The 20,127-nt window shown below is 41.9% G+C and overlaps 1 protein-coding gene and 2 long non-coding RNA genes across 3 annotated transcripts in view; 1 reads left to right on the top strand and 2 right to left on the bottom strand.

Moving 5' to 3' along the window:
• Positions 1-28: 28 nt before the first annotated feature.
• On the bottom strand, positions 29-1,911 carry LOC138999168 (uncharacterized). The gene is made up of 3 exons (XR_011469334.1): positions 1,522-1,911; positions 1,057-1,146; positions 29-175 (listed from the first exon to the last, which is right to left on the bottom strand). It is a non-coding gene; the product is annotated as an uncharacterized lncRNA (long non-coding RNA).
• Positions 1,562-20,127, top strand: part of IARS2 (isoleucyl-tRNA synthetase 2, mitochondrial) — a 34,711-nt gene continuing 16,145 nt past the window's right edge. Inside the window, exons 1-12 of the mRNA XM_070401224.1 lie at positions 1,562-1,917; positions 4,174-4,296; positions 5,743-5,902; positions 7,059-7,207; positions 7,290-7,339; positions 7,420-7,529; positions 7,622-7,712; positions 8,040-8,155; positions 9,924-10,093; positions 10,820-10,910; positions 11,787-11,938; positions 14,630-14,790. Of these exons, the coding sequence (XP_070257325.1) occupies positions 1,648-1,917; positions 4,174-4,296; positions 5,743-5,902; positions 7,059-7,207; positions 7,290-7,339; positions 7,420-7,529; positions 7,622-7,712; positions 8,040-8,155; positions 9,924-10,093; positions 10,820-10,910; positions 11,787-11,938; positions 14,630-14,790 (1,643 nt within the window). The 5' untranslated portion in view covers positions 1,562-1,647. The remainder of the gene's footprint in view (positions 1,918-4,173; positions 4,297-5,742; positions 5,903-7,058; positions 7,208-7,289; positions 7,340-7,419; positions 7,530-7,621; positions 7,713-8,039; positions 8,156-9,923; positions 10,094-10,819; positions 10,911-11,786; positions 11,939-14,629; positions 14,791-20,127) is intronic.
• On the bottom strand, positions 17,350-18,648 carry LOC138999167 (uncharacterized). The gene is made up of 2 exons (XR_011469333.1): positions 18,495-18,648; positions 17,350-17,482 (listed from the first exon to the last, which is right to left on the bottom strand). It is a non-coding gene; the product is annotated as an uncharacterized lncRNA (long non-coding RNA).

The raw sequence follows: 20,127 nt of genomic DNA, 5'->3' as shown, positions 1-20,127 counted from the left end.
TCGCCAAGGCCCCGTCCGACTCCCGGCCCGGCGAAACTCCACTGCTCCGTGTTTTCCTTAAGCTCTCGGTTGGCGCTAAGTTGCCCGCGGCCCAAGTGGAAGGTGTGTCTACCTTTTTAAGGATTCTTGCTGCTTTCAGCGAGACAGTCCACTCTCTCTCTTTTTTTAAAATATACTTTATTGATTTTTCGCAGAGAGGAAGGAAGAGGGATAGAGAATCAGAAACATGAATGAGAGAGAAACTTAAATCAGCTGCCTCCTGCACACCCCGCACTGGGGATATGCCCGCAACCAAGGTACATGCCCTTGCCCGGGATCGAACCCGGGACCTTTCAGTCCGCAGGCTGAGGCTCTATCCACTGAGCCAAACCACTTAGGGCCACAGTCCACTCAATATGTTCCCTGGGTTAGTGATCTCGCCCTCGAAGGGGTTAACCATGACACCTTCACCTCCTCTTTCAACAACTAAACAACTTTATGCAGAATTGAGTTTGCATTTGCCTGCTGATCACTCCCAGGAGACGGCCTCTTCCTGGATATTAATGATTTTTTTTTTTTTTTTTTTTGCCTCATGCACTGCCAAAAGTAAAAAACAGCAAAAACAAAAATTGTCTCTCACCCTCCCACCCCACGCAGGCATTCACCGAATGTTTAAGGAGCACACTTTATGCTGCTTGAGCAAAGCGAATAGGCAACCATTCTTTTTTCAATATTAAAAAGCGGGGCACTGTGCTTAGACCAATAATGAAAAGCAAGATGGCAGAGTAAATAGCAAACGTATGAGTTATAAATGCAAGTTGCTTAGCCTCCTCCATATAAACAGAAATTCTGCGATTGATTGGAAAGCCAAGACCCCTGCAGTTATACGACATGTTATTGCACGTTGCTTTATTGCGCTTCAAGGGTATTGCGTTTTTTAAAAATAAATTGAAGGGAAGTTCGACCTGCAAATTTGGATTCCTCATTTGCATAAATTGGACCCATCCCGGACCTGGGCGGGGACTGTCGCTATAAAATTGGGCCTCCCCCCCATCCCTTGCCTCAAGGGAAGCTCACCTTTAGTTTCCTCCTGAGGCTGTGTTCTCAGGTTGGCAAACAGTTCATCTGAATAAAATCTCCTTTTACTGCATCCGGGACTGGGGATGCCTGTTGGCATTGGATTGGTGGCAGCAAGTTTTGTTGACATGATAAAGGTCCTACTTTATTTTTAAACATTAAAAATTTTTTTTAAAGATTTTATTGATTTCAGAGAGGAAGGGAGAGGCAGAGGGAGATAGAAACATCAATGTATTTTTTATTTCATTATTATTTTTTAAGGGCAGGGCGCTGTGATTGAAATCAAAGCCCCAGCTGCGGCCACATTTGGCCCCGCCCCGCCCCCTCGGAGCTGGCCCCGCCCCTCGGAGTTAGCCCCGCCCCTCGGAGCCAGGCCTCCCACCCACTCCCGCCCCTACCCCAGAGGCTGAAAGGAATACCCGGAGCTAGACTATTCTCTCGGATCGGGAAGGCTGCGCTCCCTACCCTTCCGTGCCCCGCGCGCGTGCGCACTCCCGCTCGGCTCGCGAGGTGTTGCTGGAGTCCCTGTTCCCCGATCCTGGGTGGGAGCCGACGCCCCGGCGATCCCCGGGAGCTTGGGGGCGCCCCGGCATGCGTTGGGGGCTGCGTCCTCGCGGGCCGGGGCCGGGGGCCCTGGCCGCGGCCTGGAACCTGTGGGGGCCGCCCCGCCTCCTCCCCTGTCGCCCGGGGTGGCGAGGGGCTGCCCGGGGGCTGGTGGTGCGCTCGGTCGCCGGGGCCAGTAACCAGCTGCAGAGCGCGAGTGACGGCAAGTACCGGGACACGGTGCTGCTGCCGCAGACCAGCTTCCCCATGAAACTGCTGGGCCGCCAGCAGCCCGACACGGAGCTGGAGATCCAGCAGGTGCGCCCCGCCTCTGCGCCGCGCGGGGGACCGGCAGGGAGGCCGGGCCGGCGGGGGCTGGGGAGCCGGGCGGGCCCGGGCCGCGCTGGGCGGGGAGGGCGTGGGACAGGCCCGCGGGCTCCAGGCCCCTTTGGGGTGTGTGTGTGCGTGTTGCGTGTGTGTGCGCGTGTGTGCGCGCATGTGATCAGATGAGTGGAAACCACCCACTTCTTACGGGTTTTCTGCCTGAAACTTCAGTGAAGAACCTGGAGGTAAGAGTCCCTAAGCGGCCGCAGGTTCCCGAACAGAATATTAAAGGTGTGAAACCTAAGTCCCATGTTCCGCTTGGGCAAAACAGGCCAGTGTGGATACTTTCCCAGCGGCTTGTAAAAAGTTAATGAATCTGTTCACATAGAAATAAAAATCTGGTTAGTGCCCGGCCGGTGTGGCTCAGTGGTTGACCCTCGACCTATGAACCCGGAGGCCCCAGTTCTATTCCTGGTCAGGGCACAGGCCTGGCCTTCTGGCTGGATCTCCAGGAGGGGGCGTGCAGGAGGCAACTCATGGGTGATTCTCTCTCATCATTGATGTTTCTATCCTTCTCTTCCTCTGAAATCAATAAAAAAAATTAAAAAAAAATTTTTGGTCATGAGGACAAGTGGAAGCTCACTTTTGTGGTGTTAATTGATCCCTGGTTGGACTTATGACTTGTTTGCAGGACAGAGTGGCGATACTTAACTTCCTCTGAGTTGCTTCCCAAACTGTGTGACTGCCTCCTGTATTCAATCGAATATTCTAAGGGCAGAGATGCACATGTTAGTTTCATTCTAGGCAGCGGTTCTCAACCTGTGGGTCGCGAACAATGAAAATACATCCTGCATATCAGACATTTACATGACGATTCATAACAGCAGCAAAATGACAGTTATGAAGTAGCAACGGAAATAATTTTATGGTTGGGGGTCACCACGACATGAGGAACTGTATTAAAGGGTCGCGGCATTAGGAAGGTTGAGAACCACTGTTAGAGTCTTTAAAGCCCATGACACTCGGGATATATTGGTTAAGCAACTTTCGGTTAGCTTACGTATGGCAGTTATCAGCGTTCTAGACTCATTGACTTGTTCTGGCACCTAATTTTTTAAAAAATATATTTTATTGATTTTTTTACAGAGAGGAAGGGAGAGGGATAGAGAATTAGAAACATCGATGAGAGAGAAACATCGATCAGCTGCCTCCTGCACACCCCCCACTGGGGATGTGCCCACAACCAAGGTACATGCCCTTGACCAGAATCGAACCTGGGACCCTTGAGTCTGCAGGCCAACACTCTATTCACTGAGCCAAACCGGTTAGGGCGGCACCTAATTTTTGAATGCGTTTTATCCGGGACCTTCTGTATTCCAGGAACTGTGACCATTTCAGATGTTCTCTTATTTCATCTTCACGCCAAGCGGATGTTAACGTTTTTTTCAAAGGAGGAAACAGGCCCATTAGGGCAAAGTTGAGTTGGCCAAGGTCACGTAGTAGATTGCCCTGCGTGTTGTCTCAGACTTGGAGAGGAGCAAGGGCTGGGATTTAATCAGAAGTCTGTGAGGATGACTATTGAAAGGTTTTAAGAGAGTCCTCAGTTGTGGAGGGGAAGATTGTTGAGGAGGCTGGTGGAAAACCTGAAGGAATTCAGCTAAAAAACAAAACAAAAGAAAAACCCAAACTCACCCTAGCCAGTTTGGCTCAGTGGATAGAGCGTGGGTCCTCGTACTGAAGGGTTGTGGGTTCGATTCCAGTCAAGGGCACATACCTTAGTTTCAGGCTCCATTTGAGCATCAAGTTGGGGGTGTGTGGAAGGCAGCCAATCGATGTGTCTGTCTCTCTCACATCGATGTTTCTTTGTCTCTCCCCCTTCCTTCCAATCTCTCTAAAAATCAATACTTATAGACACAGACAACAATATGATTACCGGAAGGGAGGGGGTAGAAGAGGATAAAGGGGGGATAAACGGTGATGGAAGGAGACTTGACTTGGGGTGGTGAATGCACAATACAGTATACAGATGATGTATTATAGAATTGTACACCTGGAACCTCTATAATTTTGCTAACTAGCCTCACCCTAATAAATTCAATAAAAAGAGTGCATTTCAGAAACATCACCGTTTGTGTTTTAGAGTTAAAGACATTGGAATGAGATAAGAAATAAGTGCTGGCTGTTCCTCATGGTAAGACTCAGGAGTATGTGTTTATACGATGTTCAGACATTACCGCTCTTTTTAAACAGAAATGTGGATTTTCAGAACTCTACTCATGGCAGAGAGAAAGAAAAGTAAAGACAGAATTTTGTCTTCACGATGGACCTCCTTATGCAAATGGCGATCCTCACGTTGGACATGCTTTGAATAAGGTAATCATACTTAGGTCTATAAGACTCGGGGGGAAAGTATTTAAATGCACTTTACAAAAAAAGAGTACTCGAATAGTATGACAATGATGTACATTTGCATTGACACATAAAATGAATGTCTTAACAGAAAGCAGCAGTCAACGATTTCAGTCCTGCGTGAAGAGTAACATCCCTGGTATTTGCTTTGAGCTTGTGTTTTACATTGGTACATATCGTTTTATTTTTTTTTATTTTTTATTTTTTTTAAATTTATTTTATTGATTTTTCACAGAGAGGAAGGGAGAGGGATATAGAGTTAGAAACATCGATGAGAGAGAAACATCAATCAGCTGCCTCCTGCACACCACCTACTGGAGATGTGCCCGCAACCAAGGTACATGCCCTTGACTGGAATCGAACCTGGGACCCTTCAGTCCACAGGGCGATACTCTATCCACTGAGCCAAACCGGTCAGGGCTGGTACATATCGTTTTAGTCAGTAAGTCATTATTGAGCACCTACTACGTGCCAGGCGTTGTTCTAGGCTGGAAATAATCAGTGAACAAAATAAAGATAGGCCTTGTCCTTTGGAGCTTATGTTTTAGTCAGGGAAGACATAATCAATAAGATCAATAAAGTATGTTAGAGCTGCTATAGACTGCCCATTTGTTTCTTCTTCCAAATTCATATGTTGAAACCTAATCCCTAATGGGGTGGTATTTGGCAATCAAGGTTTTGGCTTCTATGGCTGTAGATTTTTTTTACCTATTCTAAAATTTCAGAGAGGCGGAATAAAAGCATATACTAGTATGTTTCTATGTCTGGTTTCTAGCAACCACGCATGGAGTATTTCTGAAATTCATTCATGTTGTTTTAGATGTCAGTAATTGCTTCTTTTTTTCATGGCCGAGTAGCATTCTATTGAGAGAATATACCACAATTTGTTCATCAGTTTTTTGTGTGTGTGTGTGTTTTGTTTTTTTTTTGAGTTCTTTATTTTTACGTAGACTTCCATGGGAAACTGGGAGAGGGTGTGGCCTTGGACCTCTGTCTCTGCTTTCAAAACCAGGAATCTGGTCACTAAACAGGTCCATACTGCTTAGAGCATTATTGCATTATAATATGGATTGTATATATTGTATTAGAAAATTGTATTGAAAACTTTTAACATTTGAGATATGTTATAGATTTTGCACATTCCACAGAGAACAAACTCTGCTGCTTAATAGCTCATTTTTGAATTATTACACATTTTACAATAGCGCCAGCCAAAAAGAAAAGCATAACTTCAAATATCTGTTACTCTTGTTATTATGTAGAACTTGAATTGGGAGATTTAATAGGTTACTTTATATAAATCCTTTTAAAATTGGGCTTTCTCAGTGTTTTAAAATATTAAGAAAATAAGGTAAACTGTTGGATACATGCTTCATGTATGAGTGATGATTATTAGCATTTTCTTTGCAGATTTTGAAAGATATAGCCAATCGATACCATATGATGAGGGGTTCCAAAATCCACTTTGTGCCGGGCTGGGATTGTCATGGGTTACCCATTGAAGTAAAAGTCTTATCAGAACTTGACGGGAAAGCTCAGGATCTGTCAGCGATGGAAATTAGAGAGAAAGGTAAGTAACCTCTCTTTCTGTTTTGAAATGGTATTCGTAAACACTGGTTCTTTGGAAAAGTCTGGGCCTGATCAGAGAGACCTGTTTATTTTGTTTTTGTTTGTAGTTAGAATGAGATCTGTTGGAAACCACTTTGTCACAGAAAATTCAAATTTTTAAAAATTGACCTTTGTGAGAAATTATGTTCAGAGATTGAAGGAAAGATTTATAACCATTTCCAAGTACATCATTCAGTTCTTTAGTCTTCATATATGTGTGTGTGTGTGTGTGTGTGTGTATATACATATATATATAATAATGATTATTTTTTTGTTGTTGTTAATCCTCACCCGAGGATATTTTTCCCTTGATTTCTAGAGAGCGTGGAAGGGAGGGAGAGACACACAGAGAGAAACATGGATGTGAGAGAGAGACATTGATTGGTTGCCTCCTGTCCACCCCCTACCAGGGCCGGGGATCAAGCCTGCAACCGAGGTACATGCCCTTGACCAGAATCGAACCTGGGACCCTTTAGTCAGAGTGTTGACGCTCTATCCACTGAGCCAAACTGGCCAGGCCTAGTCTTCATATTTTGAGATTATTATTTTGAACAGTGTTTTTATTTATTTTCCTCGCTAGGGCTTTTGACCTATTTCAGGTGATAAAACCAAAGTAAATTCTAAAATACAAATATATTTTAAATTAATCTCTTATATGATTCTTCAGTAGATTGGGTTGGCAAGGAATCTTGTATTTGTATATGTTAAGCTATTGTATATTTGGATATGATTGGGAAGATTATTTACTTCCTTGTGAAATTTATTATCATCGACTCGATGTACTGATTAATTTCTTTTGTATAATGAAATATAGTCTCTGATCTTTTCTTAAATTCAGAAATTTGAGGAATTCTTCAGGGTATCTTTTTTTCTAAATGTAAGGTCTTGTACAAAGTCTAGAAAATACAGAAGATGCTAAAAAAAATTTTAACTTTTGAAATTCTAGTTAATTTTAGAGTTTGAACACCTTTAGCTTTCAAAATAACTTTGCTATTAAGTAAACTTTATCATCTAAACTGTGTATAATACCTGCATTTAGAGCGATACATGCTAAGCCATTTTTAAGAATGTGAATTAACGGGTTTTTCAAAGCGTTTTCTTGTCTGTATTTTGTTCAGCTAGGTCATTTGCTAAAGCGGCAATTGAGAAACAGAGGTCGGCATTTATTCGTTGGGGAATTATGGCAGATTGGAACAACTGCTACTATACCTTTGATGGCAGTTACGAGGCCAAACAGTTGAGAATTTTCTACCAAATGTATGACAAGGTACCGAAGTATTTTTTTCCTCTGAGAGTGTTAGATTGTTACAGAACCCCAGCTTTTCATAGACCGTCTTTGTCTTTTCTAGGGCCTGATTTACCGGTCTTACAAGCCTGTGTTTTGGTCTCCCTCATCGAGGTATTTGTGTGTTTTTGCTCATTAAAGGAGACATTTTGTGAGGCCTCCAGATCCTTATGTCTAATATGTTTCCACCTCAGGACCGCCTTGGCTGAAGCGGAACTGGAGTATAACCCCCAGCATGTCAGTCGCTCGGTGTATGTAAAATTCCCCCTCTTGAAACCTGCTCCCAAGTTGGCATCTCTCATAGGTGCGATTTATTCATATTTATTCATTGCTTGAGTTTTTGACAGTTATGGGATTGGAACATTTGCTAACATATTTGAAACTCTGTTCCCACAGATGGTTCCTCTCCTGTTAGTATTTTAGTCTGGACGACACAGCCTTGGACTATTCCAGCCAATCAGGCTGTTTGTTATATGCCAGATGCAAAGTAGGTAGAGCATTGCATTTTTTGTTTGTTTTTTTAATCCACAAATAAGATCAGTTCTATCAGTAGCATTATTTTGAACTTATTTCACCCTCATTATTCTCTTAAAAGTTAATGTGTTATAACTTAACCGTGTTCATATAGGCTTTAAGATTTTATTTCCAGCTTTTTTTGGAAAACAAAACAGATGTAAGGGATGAAGTCCTTTGAAAATAGTACTTTTGGGATCTTGAAGTTCGTTTTTCTAAAATGGCAGTAACACATTTTAATTGTTATCCGTGGCTTTTCTTCCGTCATGGTTAGTAACGTTCCCCTAAACTTTTATTTGAGGTATGCCGTTGTGAAATGTTCCACGTCTGGAGAGCTGTACATACTGGCTGCAGACAAAGTGACGTTTGTGGCTTCTGCTTTGAAAACAACATTTGAGGTTATTTCAACATTTTCAGGTGAAGATTTATAGATATTCTCACTATCACAGTCATCAAACTATTGGGTTGATTGAGGTACTTTGCTGAATGCTGCTCATTCTGAATCAAAACAGACGTGGCTTCTGCTTTTCTAGAATATACGTTATAGTGATTCCCCTGAAGGAGACTATACATTAAACATGATAGTGGTATAGAAAAATGTGAACATTGACAAAGGCACAACAGACAAAATAAGATTTCTGCCAAATATCCAATGTAAAATTGGACAAGTGTCCTTTCTATGAGGTTGAATGTACAAAGATCTTTTCAACTTTTTATCCAAAATTAAATTGCTAAAAATCATTTTTATCTGATATAATCAAAAGAACATGGAAGGAAGTAATATATTTATTTTTGGTACATGATTTTACTAAGGAAATTGAGTAAATTCTGAAAATTAGTCCAAAAACAGTGCTTCAATCAAAACAGTCTTTAGTGGGCTTCAATTTGGGACTGGTTTTGAGATATAACTGTGGAATCAGGGAAGTTTTAAAATTACCTTTGGCCGGGCTGGTGTGGCTCAGTGATTGAGTGTTGACTTGTGAACCAAAAGGTCACGGTTCAATTCCAGGTCAGGGCACCTGCCCGGGTTGTGGCTCCATCCTCAGTAGGGGCTGTGCGGGAGGCAGCTGATCAATGATTCTCTCTCATCCATTGATGTTTCTATCTCCCCTTCTCCCTTCCTCTCTCTGAAATTAATAAAAATAAATAAACAAAATTACCGTTGATCCTTAGGAATGATATATTTTTGAGTTTCTTACCAAAAAAAAATGTTTTTTAAATGAATGAGATAACCCAAAATGGGAAGATTGCCTAACTAATAGTGAAGCCCTCTATCTAAATGCCTAGGTTCAGATACAAGCCAATTAGAAGTTTAAACAGTCTTAGCAAAAATAAGAAGGATTTTTTTAAAAAAAATATTTTTGTTGATTTTTTACAGAGAGGAAGGGAGAGGAATAGAGAGTTAGAAACATTGATGAGAGAGAAACATCGATCAGCTGCCTCCTGCACACCACCTACTGGGGATGTGCCCGCAACCCAGGTACATGCCCTTGACCGGAATCGAACCTGGGACCCTTCAGTCCACAAGCCAACGCTCCATCCACTGAGCCAAACCGGTCAGGGCAATAAAAAGGATTTTATGTGAAAGGCAGGAAAGAAGCTACAGAATGTTTATCACTTAATATCATTTGGTCCTTACTGGTGCAATAGGTAAGGAGGATCCAGTATATTCTTACTCTATACACCCCTCTTTTCCTCCCCCCGCCAACCGCCTGCCTGCATTTTAAGTGCAAAATGTCTACTCCACAAGTTAGATGTTGTTATGGAAGCTGAAGGGCATTCTCTCAAGGTTTTTGAAAGTGGTTATAGTTAAGATCACTCTTCTAGATTATGTAATTGTTTCAAATTATTACTGTGCAGAGAATTAGTGGGTTGCTATTTTGAGCCACCGTATTTCCAAGCAGTAGATGTAATTCTCATGGCTGGCAAAATAAGCTGGTGACAACTAGCTTACGACTGATTAGAGTAATAAGAATGTTGAACAGCTAAAGCAGCATAATTTGTATGGGGTAGGTTTTCTTTGCAGAAAGAATATATTGTTCCCAGATCAGGGGAAGGGGGAAGCCGGGCGTGGGCCAGTCTCGGGCCAGGCTGCTCCTCTCGTCTGCTCTGTTGCTGCGCTTCGAGAGGTAGAAGAATTGCCATCTGAGATGATTCTTTTCATTGTGCTTTTCGTTGCCTTCAGGTGCCGATTTGGAAAATGGTACTTGCACCCATCCTTTCATTCCCGATAAAGTCTCTCCGCTCCTACCTGCAAATCATGTGACCATGACCAAAGGCACGGGATTGGTTCACACAGCCCCCGCTCATGGTATGGAAGATTACAGTGTAGCTTCCCAACACAACCTGTCCACGGTACTGGTCCTCTTCCTTCCTTTTTAATCGCTGCTTTCGTAGAATTAAAGTGATAAATCGAGTAACATCTTTCTTTTTTTATAATAAACACTCACTCATCATCATAATTGTGAAATTTGTGCAATACGCGGGAGCCTCATTAATTCGCCCTAATTGAGAAAGATTTCCCATACAACACAAAATCAGCGCAAAATTAAAATTGAAGAATGTATATTAAGTGGGGGCAGCTTTTTCTTTCAAATATGAAGGCACATGGACAAATTACTTTCTCTGAAAATTGGCAAGTGGATTTTACTAGTTGAAAAGAACAGGTGTTTTTAAAACTATATAGTCCTCTCTAAATTAATTTTACACACACCAATTGCTTAGCAAGTTTTTCCATTTAAAGGTGAGTTTCAAAGTCATCACTGTGTGTGTACGTTGCCATAGATCCATGATTTAATAGAGATCAAATTAAAAGTGATATATTACTTTTTAGTAAACATCAGGTCTCTGCTTTAATTTAGCCTTTAGTGATGTAAATGTATAAATTTACATTTCCTAGTTACTGAATAAGTCCTCGAAATTTCACTGTAGTGAAAGACTAGACCAAGCATGTGAAACTCGCTGCCGGCGGGCCGCACGCCTCGTCTGTTAGACTGAGATGTTTTATCTATATTGTCTTGCCAGATACTGTCATAGATAAAATGTCTTGATACTTTAATTTTTCAAAATGACACTTTGTAGGATTGTTTAGTGGATGAAGATGGCGTTTTCACAGCAGCTGCAGGGCCTGAACTTCAAAACAAGGCCGTCCTTGACGAGGGGACGGATGTGGGTGAGTATTGTGTATGTTGGCGTCATAAATCCGTATTTTCTGAAAAGTAGCCAGCAGGAACCTTGACTTACACTCCCATGTTATAGTTTCAACAACAACAAAAGGCTAAAACGACGTCTTATTTTACCACATGGTTTAAAATAGAGTGTAGAGTTTTTCATATCTTCCTTTGAAGATGCTCTGTTTAAGCAAATCAAGGTGTGGGCAGGGCCGCGCTCCCTCTGAAAAATCTGTGGACGAATCCTTTCTTGCCTCTTCCGTTTCCGGTGGCTCCTGGTCATCCCTGAGTTAAACCAGTCCTTGGTGTACAGCTGTTACTCCCGTCTCTGCCTCCAGTGCCACCGCCCTCCTCTGCTCTGTGTGACTGCGTTCTTTCCTCTTGTAAGGACAGTGATGGGGTTAGGGCTCACTCTAGTCCTGTGACTTCATCTTCACTCGATCACATCTACGAAGACCCCATTTCCAAATAAGCTCACATTCACAGGGGCTAGGAGTGAGGGCTTAAGCATCTCTTTTTGGGGAACAAAATTCAACCCACGGTGCCTGGTTTCTTCCGGAAAACATGGTCACCGTTTTAAGAACCTAGACATGTAAGATTGTGACTCTGAATTTCAGGTGTAGAATTCTAAGTGTATCGTGTTCATCTTTCCTTTGAAGTGAAGGCAGTGGGATAATCCGGAGTCTGATTAAGGTTTTACAGTCCCTGCGTGTTTTGCCCCGAGAGTCCCAGGTTATGCCTGTGGTACTTGGCAGGTGGCTACTCTTCCTGCACCTGCTGGTGCAGATGTAGGTCTCCTGGGAGTATAGAGGGTTACTAAGGGTTTTCATAGTACTTGTAAATATGTCTAACGCAATTGTTACTGACTTTTTTTTAAGTTATAAAGATGCTTCAGGCTTCAAAGAATTTGTTGCTAGAGGAAAAATTGGTACACAGTTATCCCTACGACTGGAGGACTAAGAAACCAGTGGTTATACGTGCCAGCAAGCAGTGGTTTATAAACATCGCGGAACTCAAGGCCACAGCCAAGGTAGGAAGGCGTCCTACTGCAGGCTGGGCTTTCTCGTTCTCAGTGAGGGAGGGCTGCTGTTAGGGTCTCAGTGTGAGGCGGAGGGAGGGTGTGCTGCTGTTAGGATTTGGTCTCATAAAATCGTAGAATTTCAGATCAGGAAGAACCTTGGATTTCCATTCCTCATTATACACGTGAGGAGAATCAGCCTGAGAGGGGTTAAGTGACTTGCCCAAATCCTGCCCAGTGCAGTGAAAGTGGCATAGAATTGGGGCAGAATGGAGCTTGGCAGATTGTTTAATCTCTCAGAAGCTCCGTTTCCTCATCTATGTAAAGGCAATCATAACGCCTACCTCCTGGAATAGGCGGATAAATGTTTCCGGAACAGGAGTCTGGCACATGAGGATTCAATACAATACTTTCAAAACCCTTGGTTTTCCTAAGATTGAAATTTCAGTCTATTTGAAAAGTTGTTGCTTTGTGTTCATATTTTAGAACAGATGTTCTAAAGTTTTATATGTGTTTGAGCTCTTTCATTTAATAAAATGTTGGCATGGCAGTTTGGGGCCCTCACCAAAGCTACGCGTGGCAGTTTGCATTTTTTGAATTTGTACTGAGTGGACAGTTGTGACATGGACTGGTTTTGGTTTTTTGTGTGTCTTTTTTGACATCCCATGAAGCCCTTACTTGTAAATATTAAAATTTGTAACTTCCAGCTCTGCAGAGACGTTTGGATGCAGAACATCTTAGTCTGACGCAATATGCTGAAGCTGTTTTTAAAAAATGTCTTATATACAATTTTCAGTTGCTCTTTGCAGAGATAGAATAGAGTGATGTACTGCCATGTTTCTATTACCCAAGTTCAACAACAATCAACTTACAACCAATTTTGTTTTTACCTAAACCCCTCCCACCACTCACTTTTAAAAAAAATATATATTTTATTGATTTTTTTACAGAGAGGAAGGGAGAGGGATAGAGAGTTAGAAACATCGATGAGAGAGAAACATCGACCAGCTGCCTCCTGCACACCCCCTACTGGGGATGTGCCCGCAACCAAGGTACATGCCCTTGACCGGAATCGAACCTGGGCCCCTTCAGTCCACAGGCCAACGCTCCATCCACTGAGCCAAACCGGTTAGGGCCCACCACTCACTTTTTGTTGTTAATCCTCCCCCGAAGATATTTGCTCAGTTGGTTTTTAGAGTGGAAAGGAGGGAGGGAGGGAGGAGAGATAGCCAGAGAAAAAGAGAGAGAGTGGGAGAGAAAGAGAGAGAGAGAGAGAACCTTTGATGTGAGAGAGACACATTGATTGGTTGCCTCCCGCATACGCCCTGAATGGGACTGGGGATGGACCCTGCAACAGAGGTTCATGCCCTGGACAGGCAATCATACCCCAAACCCTTTGGTGGGTGAGCTGACCCTCCAACCACTGAGCCAAACTGGCCAGGGCTCACCACTCATTTTTTACTCCCCATCCACTGGATTGTTTTTTTAAATTTTGTTTTATTGCTTAAAGTATTATAAAGAGTAGTACATATGTCTCCTTTTTTTTCCCCCTTGACCTTCCCCCGGCCTCCGCTACCCCCCAGTGTCTTGTGTCCATTGGTTATGCTTACATGCATGTATATAAGTCCTTCGGTTGATCTCTTACCCCACCCCCCCCCGCCCGCCCCACGCCCCATTGGATTGTTTTGAAACAAATTTCAGGCATTCTTTCTTCCATAAACATTTCAGCATGTGAATCTGAAAGATAAAGACTCGTTAAAACATATTAAAACATAATTCCAGTGGCATCATCACCACCTTAAATAAGTAATAGTTATTCCATAACAAAATTGAATATCTCTCAGCATTCACATTTCTTGGATTTTTAAACCAGGTCTTAAATTGAATGACAGGTTTTGTCATTCTGCCAGTAGGTGGTGCTACAAATGGCTTTGGGAGAGAAGGGGTTTCAGGTGAGGAAAGGAAACATGAAACTGAAAATATAAAAATGCTTTTATTCATGGGTAGGGAGGTTTTAAAAAATGAAGGTAATGTATTTTGGCCTTTTTTGAGTTTATTACCAAATATTTTTGCTGTATAATTTGTGTTTTTAGTAATTAACAAATGAAATGAAATCAGATGTTAGTAATTAGATGTTAGTAATTTTCAACTCTTGCTTGAGGGGTGGGGGGGCAAGGAGGGAGCGTTCTTGAGAGATGAGAGACAGCAAGTGAAGGAGAAGTCACTTATTTTGAGAACGTGTTTTTCCATTTTAAACCATTCTATATGCACATTAGATTAGTTTGCAATCCTTGTTTGTCCACATATGACAGTAGTTTTTCTTAAGCATTTAAAAAATGATTGAATTCAAGTTTGAATTGATTTTAACTCTAGTTTAATGAAGTATAATACTTCTACTAAACCTGTTATTGCTAGTTTTGGTCTGGTGCTTAGAAATGGTATAAAATCTTTCATTACATACTCAGAAGCTGCTGTCTGCTCCTGATGCTCTTTAGAAGGTCCTTTGTGGCTCTGGTTCAACTGCCTCGTTTGCTCTGAAATGTGTAGTGTTTAAGGTAGTTTTAGGGGGAAGGAGAGTTGGCAGGGGACATGTAGATGAGGATAAATATCTAAAGAAAAGAACTATATTAGGATAAATAGTGACGGTTCTAAGAAACTTGTTCTGTTTTCTCTCACTGGACTTGCTTTGTGAATCAATTGCAGGAATTGTTAAAAAAGGTGAAATTCATTCCTGGATCAGCCCAGAATGCCATGGTTGACATGATGGACCGGCGGCCATATTGGTGTATATCCAGACAGAGAGTGTGGGGTGTTCCGATTCCCGTGTTCCATCATAAGACAAAAGACGAAGTCTTGATCAACAGGTAGGACTTTCTGAATATTTTCAACATTTTAAAGTGAGTTGTATTTTCCTCAGATATGGAAAAATAGTGGATTATTGAGAACTCCTAATAGATGTTAAATAAAATATTCTAAAATAATTATCTTTTGGGGGGATAAAATATAAATTTCAGAAAGATCCTTTCACTATGATTGAAATTTGAATAGCTCTGTCTTTTCAGTGTTTATACATAGGAACAGAGGCTCCGAGGTTTTTTTCTATGAGAATTCATTGTTGCTGTGTGCCAGGCCGTGTGTTAGAACCAGCTGTCGGGAATCCAAAGATGGACAGTGTTTCGTGGGGGAGTCCCAGGGTGTAATTTTTCTTTATGAATTAGAGCCACTCTCTTACTGAGTCTACACTCCCTTTCATCGGGAATAGTGTCATGTGATTGTGTAGATGCCTTAAAATTTAAGAAACTATAATACAGTTCAATGTATAAAATTACATTTGTTGTAGTGATTCCATTCCCAATTGTATCTTATTTTTTTCTTCAGTTTTTTTTTTTTTCATTTGGAAAGATAACACGTGGACATAGTAAACAGTTGGGAGCAGAAAAGCTTACAGAGTGCAAAGGAGATTTTCCCCCAGGCCAGGCCTTGATCCTTTGAGTTAGTGAACGAGACTCCCGTGGTCCCTGCTCAGATGAGATGATGGTCTAGCTGGTTTACCTTCCAGGAAGTTAGGGAGGCTGCCAGTCTTGTGTTGTCCACACATGCAGGAAGGGGAGCAGTAGTCACACCCTTTAGGAAGAGGTTTTTACTTGTTTGGAGTACATTTGTTTTAATTTGGTTTATGGACCTTTTTTTTTTTTTTCTTTTTTTTCAAATATATTTTATTAATTTTTTACAGAGAAGAAGGGAGAGAGATAGAGAGCTAGAAACATCGATGAGAGAGAAACATCGATCAGCTGCCTCCTGCACACCTCCTACTGGGGATGTGCCCACAACCCAGGTACATGCCCTTGACCGGAATCGAACCTGGGACCTTTCAGTCCACAGGCCGATGCTCTATTCACTGAGCCAAACCGGTTCTGGCTGGTTTATGGACTTTTTGCTAAATTATTCTGTAAGACGAGTCAGGAGTGTGAGCACATTTTGTGAGTCGTTTCACATTTCATCCATGAGGATGAGTGAGGTTTGGAAGGCGTGGAGGCCGTCAGGTGGAGGTAAGTCAGGAGCCTGCAGACAGGGGTGAATGGCCTACTTTGGGCTTGTCATCATTGTTGTGAAAGGTTCTTCGTTTCATCGTCAACATTAGCAGCAGATCTTTAGGTAGAGCTTTTATGAAAATATGGATTTTAGATTTTTAAAATGTTGATTAAAGTGTTTTTTGGTTTGTTTTGTTTTAATCACTTAAAGCCCACACATTGGGTGTGAAAGTTCCTTTTCAATCTGAAATACGCTTGTCGCTCCTTCACCTGTTGCTCCTTCCCAGGGGTGTGACACCTCTGGCCGCCTGGCCCAGGCAGCACGAGAGGCTGGTCCTGGGGTAAATACTGAACCCCATACCTGCTTCATTTGCTTCTTTCACAGAGGATGTGGCGTTGGAGTAGGCCTCTCGGATGAGCTAGGACACTGGTTGGCAAACCGCGGCTCGCGAGCCACATGTGGCTCTTTGGCCCCTTGAGTGTGGCTCTTCCTAAGCCTTAGGAGCACCCTAATTAAGTTCATAGCAATGTACCTACCTATATAGTTTAAGTTTAAAAAATGTGGCTCTCAAAAGAAATTTCAATCGTTGTACTGTTGATATTTGGCTCTGTTGACTAATGAGTTTGCCGACCACTGAAGGACATCTGGGGAAGTATTGGGATCTGCAGGTGCCGAGGAGCTGTGGTGGGAGCTGAACGTGTGTGTAGGAGCCATAATGCGCTGAGTGTTTGCGAGGGAACTTCAGAAAGATGAACTCTAGGACACATTGGTTGGGGGAAATTATAGTGAGTCTTGAGTACTAGGTTAAGGAATTTAAGCTTTTAAGTAGACATGAAGAGTGAGAGTATGTTTTAGGAAAAGAAACTAGATTCTGGAGACCAGGAAGTCATTATAAGGCTTTTTATTACAATTATAATTTTATTAAAATTTGGAGCTGAGACTCTTTGAACCTAAATATTGTTGCTTATGTGTTGTTTTTTAATTGAGAGCTTGATCAGATATAAACTACTAATACCTTATTACCTCTATTAAGAATTAAAGTTGAGATAAGTGCACACAAGGGAGAGAGAAACAGACAGACAGACAGACATAGACAGACATTGATCAGTTGCCTTCCGTATGCCACCCCGACCGGGATCGAACCCACAACCTTTGGGTGCACAGGATGATGCTTCAAACCAACTGAGCGACCCGGCCAGGGCAGAACAAGTGTTTCAGGGGATTTTCTTAAATTGATTGAGGTAGACCCTGTGTGTTTATTAGTAAGCAGAGCAAACGGATTTATTGGATTATTATTTAGTCAAGACAGTTAAATGGTACATAGGCTGATTGATCAGTAAGCTGTGTGAAATAAATGCGAGCTTCGTCAGAAAAACACAAGCAGATATTCATCAGGCACCATTTATGTTTTATTTATAGTCAGCACATTTACATGGCTGTTACAGATTCTTTTTTGTATGTGTTGCTTGCATGGTCCCAGTTGGTTTCCGATTCCGAAGTCGTAGAGATATACAGAATATTGGCCTACAGAAATGACAGACACACTTAGCCACACTGTCTGTCAATTCATAGGTCATTTTCCTGTACACCATTTGTTAGTTCACAACTCGGCCCCACGCACGGAGGGCTGGGAGGGACCGGAGGAAGAGGCAGCCCACTCCCGACTGGTAGGTGGCAGGTTGTGAGCCAGGGAGCTTAGCCAAGATGTGAATCACAGTGACCACGATCTGCTGTCTTGCTTGGATGTGCCTTTATATTGCAGCGAGTTGGTAACCATCAAAAGTAACAGCATCTCCACTGGAAATTGGTACACAGTCCACATGGAGTTGCTGTTACACTTGATAACTCCATTATGTGTATCAAAAGATGCCTTCAGCTTTTCTTCATGAAAGTCTATAATAATCTCTTAAGTATACTTAAACTCTGATGTTTAATTTTGATTTGAATTAATTTTCTCATCTACACTTATATTCATATTTGTAGTTTCTCAAATAATTCCATTTCTGTCTTTAACATCATCAGTCATTTTCTGAATCTGTAATTTAATGCCATTATAATTCAGGTGGAAATCTATTCCTAGTTAACAAAGATAAAATAAGTACTTTTTAGCATAAAAAAAGATAAATATAGAAACACTTGCTACCTAGGAATGAAAAGAAGTTGTTAAATTTCTTTCACCATTTCAGATGATTATAATTAATTTAACAGCATTAATGCAATAGTTTTTTAACCTACGCATTTAAGGAACTTAGTAGCTCCTGATTTCTGGAAATTATGAGAAATTTCCTAGAAACAGTCTAGGAATTTCTAATTTAAGTTGGGTGTAAGCTTTGGCTACCTCAAATTTTTACTCATGTTCATGGCCATTTGGTGACAAATTATAATGTGTATTAAACAAAGAAAATTTCTCCAAATAGGTTTCCTTCACCTTTCAAACATAAGCATAGCATTAAGGTAAAAAATGGCTCCCTTCTCTGATTTCAGTGTGTTCCAGAATTAAATTTAGTACGTAAATAGGAAATACTTAGTCTCTTACCTTCATCTGGTAACTTGCAGAAGAAGAGAAGTTCTTGTAGTCCTCAGTATTTCTTGCTTCTATGCAAAACGCAGGACACACTGGACAGCAACCGTTTCTTCATTACCTAATAACCCTAATGCCGCTTAATTTCCAATAACACGCTAAATAAGCTTCCAGCCTCGTCGATGTCAAAGTCCAGGGGGATTGGTTGGTGCTATAGTTGCTTTTACTGCCAGGGCATTTTCGCTGATTGAAACCTGCGGGGCACGTAGTGCATGTGTTTAGATAAGGCTCTTGCGTAAAGTACAAAGTTTTATGATGGACTTATCGCTTTATGAAATACAGCGTTAAAATGGAAGCATATAGGGTAGGTACTGATAAGCAGTTCCACCCACTCTCCTCGACAGTAATTTACACTGACCTTCAGGTTATAAGTTAACTGTTAAATATAGGCTATTATTAACAAAACTAGAGGCCTGGTGCACGAAATTCGTGCACTGGGGGGGGGGGGTGTCCCTCAGCCCAGCCTGCACCCTCTCCAATCTGGGACCCCTCGGGGGATGTCCAACTGCCATTTTAAGCCCGATCCCTGTGGATTGGGCCATCCCTCTCACAATCCGGGACTGCTGGCTCCCAGCCGCTCACCTGCCTTTCTGCCTGTTTGCCCCTAACCGCTTCTGCCTGCCAGCCTGATCACCCCCTAACCACTCCCCTGCCAGCCTGATTGATGCCTAACTGCTCCCCTGCTGGCCCGATCGCCCCCAACTGCCCCCCCTGCCGGCTTGGTTCCCCCCAACTGCCCTCCCCTGCTGGCCATCTTGTGGTGGCCATCTTGTGCGAGGGCATGATGGTCAATTTGCATATTCCCTCCTTATTATATAGAATGGGGGAATTCTTAACTTTCCAAAGATAAATTTTGACTTCTTCCTTGTATTTTTTTCTGAAGAATATTTGATATCACTAAAAAAAAATGCCTATCAAATAGTTTAAAAAAATTTTAAAGCATGATCTCAGTTTCGTTATAAGAAATTTACACTTCTAAATATTTATCCAAGGGACATAAGGGGACCAATCTCTTGTGCAATGATGTATATGTAAGGAGGTCCCATACAGTTGTTTATAAAAGCACATAATGGTATAGGAAACGGATAACTTAAGCCAATTTCAGAAGAATGAATGTGCAGTCATTAAAAGTGGTAGCTCAGCTCTTAATGGGTGCCAGTTCCCTGTGTGTGAAAATGAATGAATGGAGCCCATCCAGCATGTGGCTGTTTCTAGGGGTTTGCTGCAGATCTGTGAGTATCTTTCAAGCAGTTGTGCAGCCTTTACTTGTATTTTTCCCCCAAAGTTATCTTACTGGATTTTGTTTGAAAATTAATTTTTATTTTGCGATCCAGCAAACCTCAAGTCTGTAGGTTGGATGTGTGTGTTTATTTTTATTGCAAGTTTTGTTCTTAAAACTCTCCCCCAGAGTTTCTTAGGATCATTCGGACCGCCAGCGTCCAAGTCAGGAGAAAATTGTCACTTTGTGACACCAGTTCTGGGCATTGAAGTTGTGATCTGTTTAGAATTCGAGGATGTTTTTCTCTTTGAAACCTGCGTCCTTATGTATCAGAAGTTTTGTTCAGTTTTTATCCTCTAACTCCAGAAT

This window comes from Myotis yumanensis, unplaced genomic scaffold (assembly GCF_028538775.1).
Source record: "Myotis yumanensis isolate MYYU_CA2020_CCGP unplaced genomic scaffold, mMyoYum1.0.hap1 SCAF_22, whole genome shotgun sequence".
Classification (NCBI taxonomy): domain Eukaryota; kingdom Metazoa; phylum Chordata; class Mammalia; order Chiroptera; family Vespertilionidae; genus Myotis; species Myotis yumanensis.
This window is presented reverse-complemented; position numbering and strand designations above follow the sequence as displayed.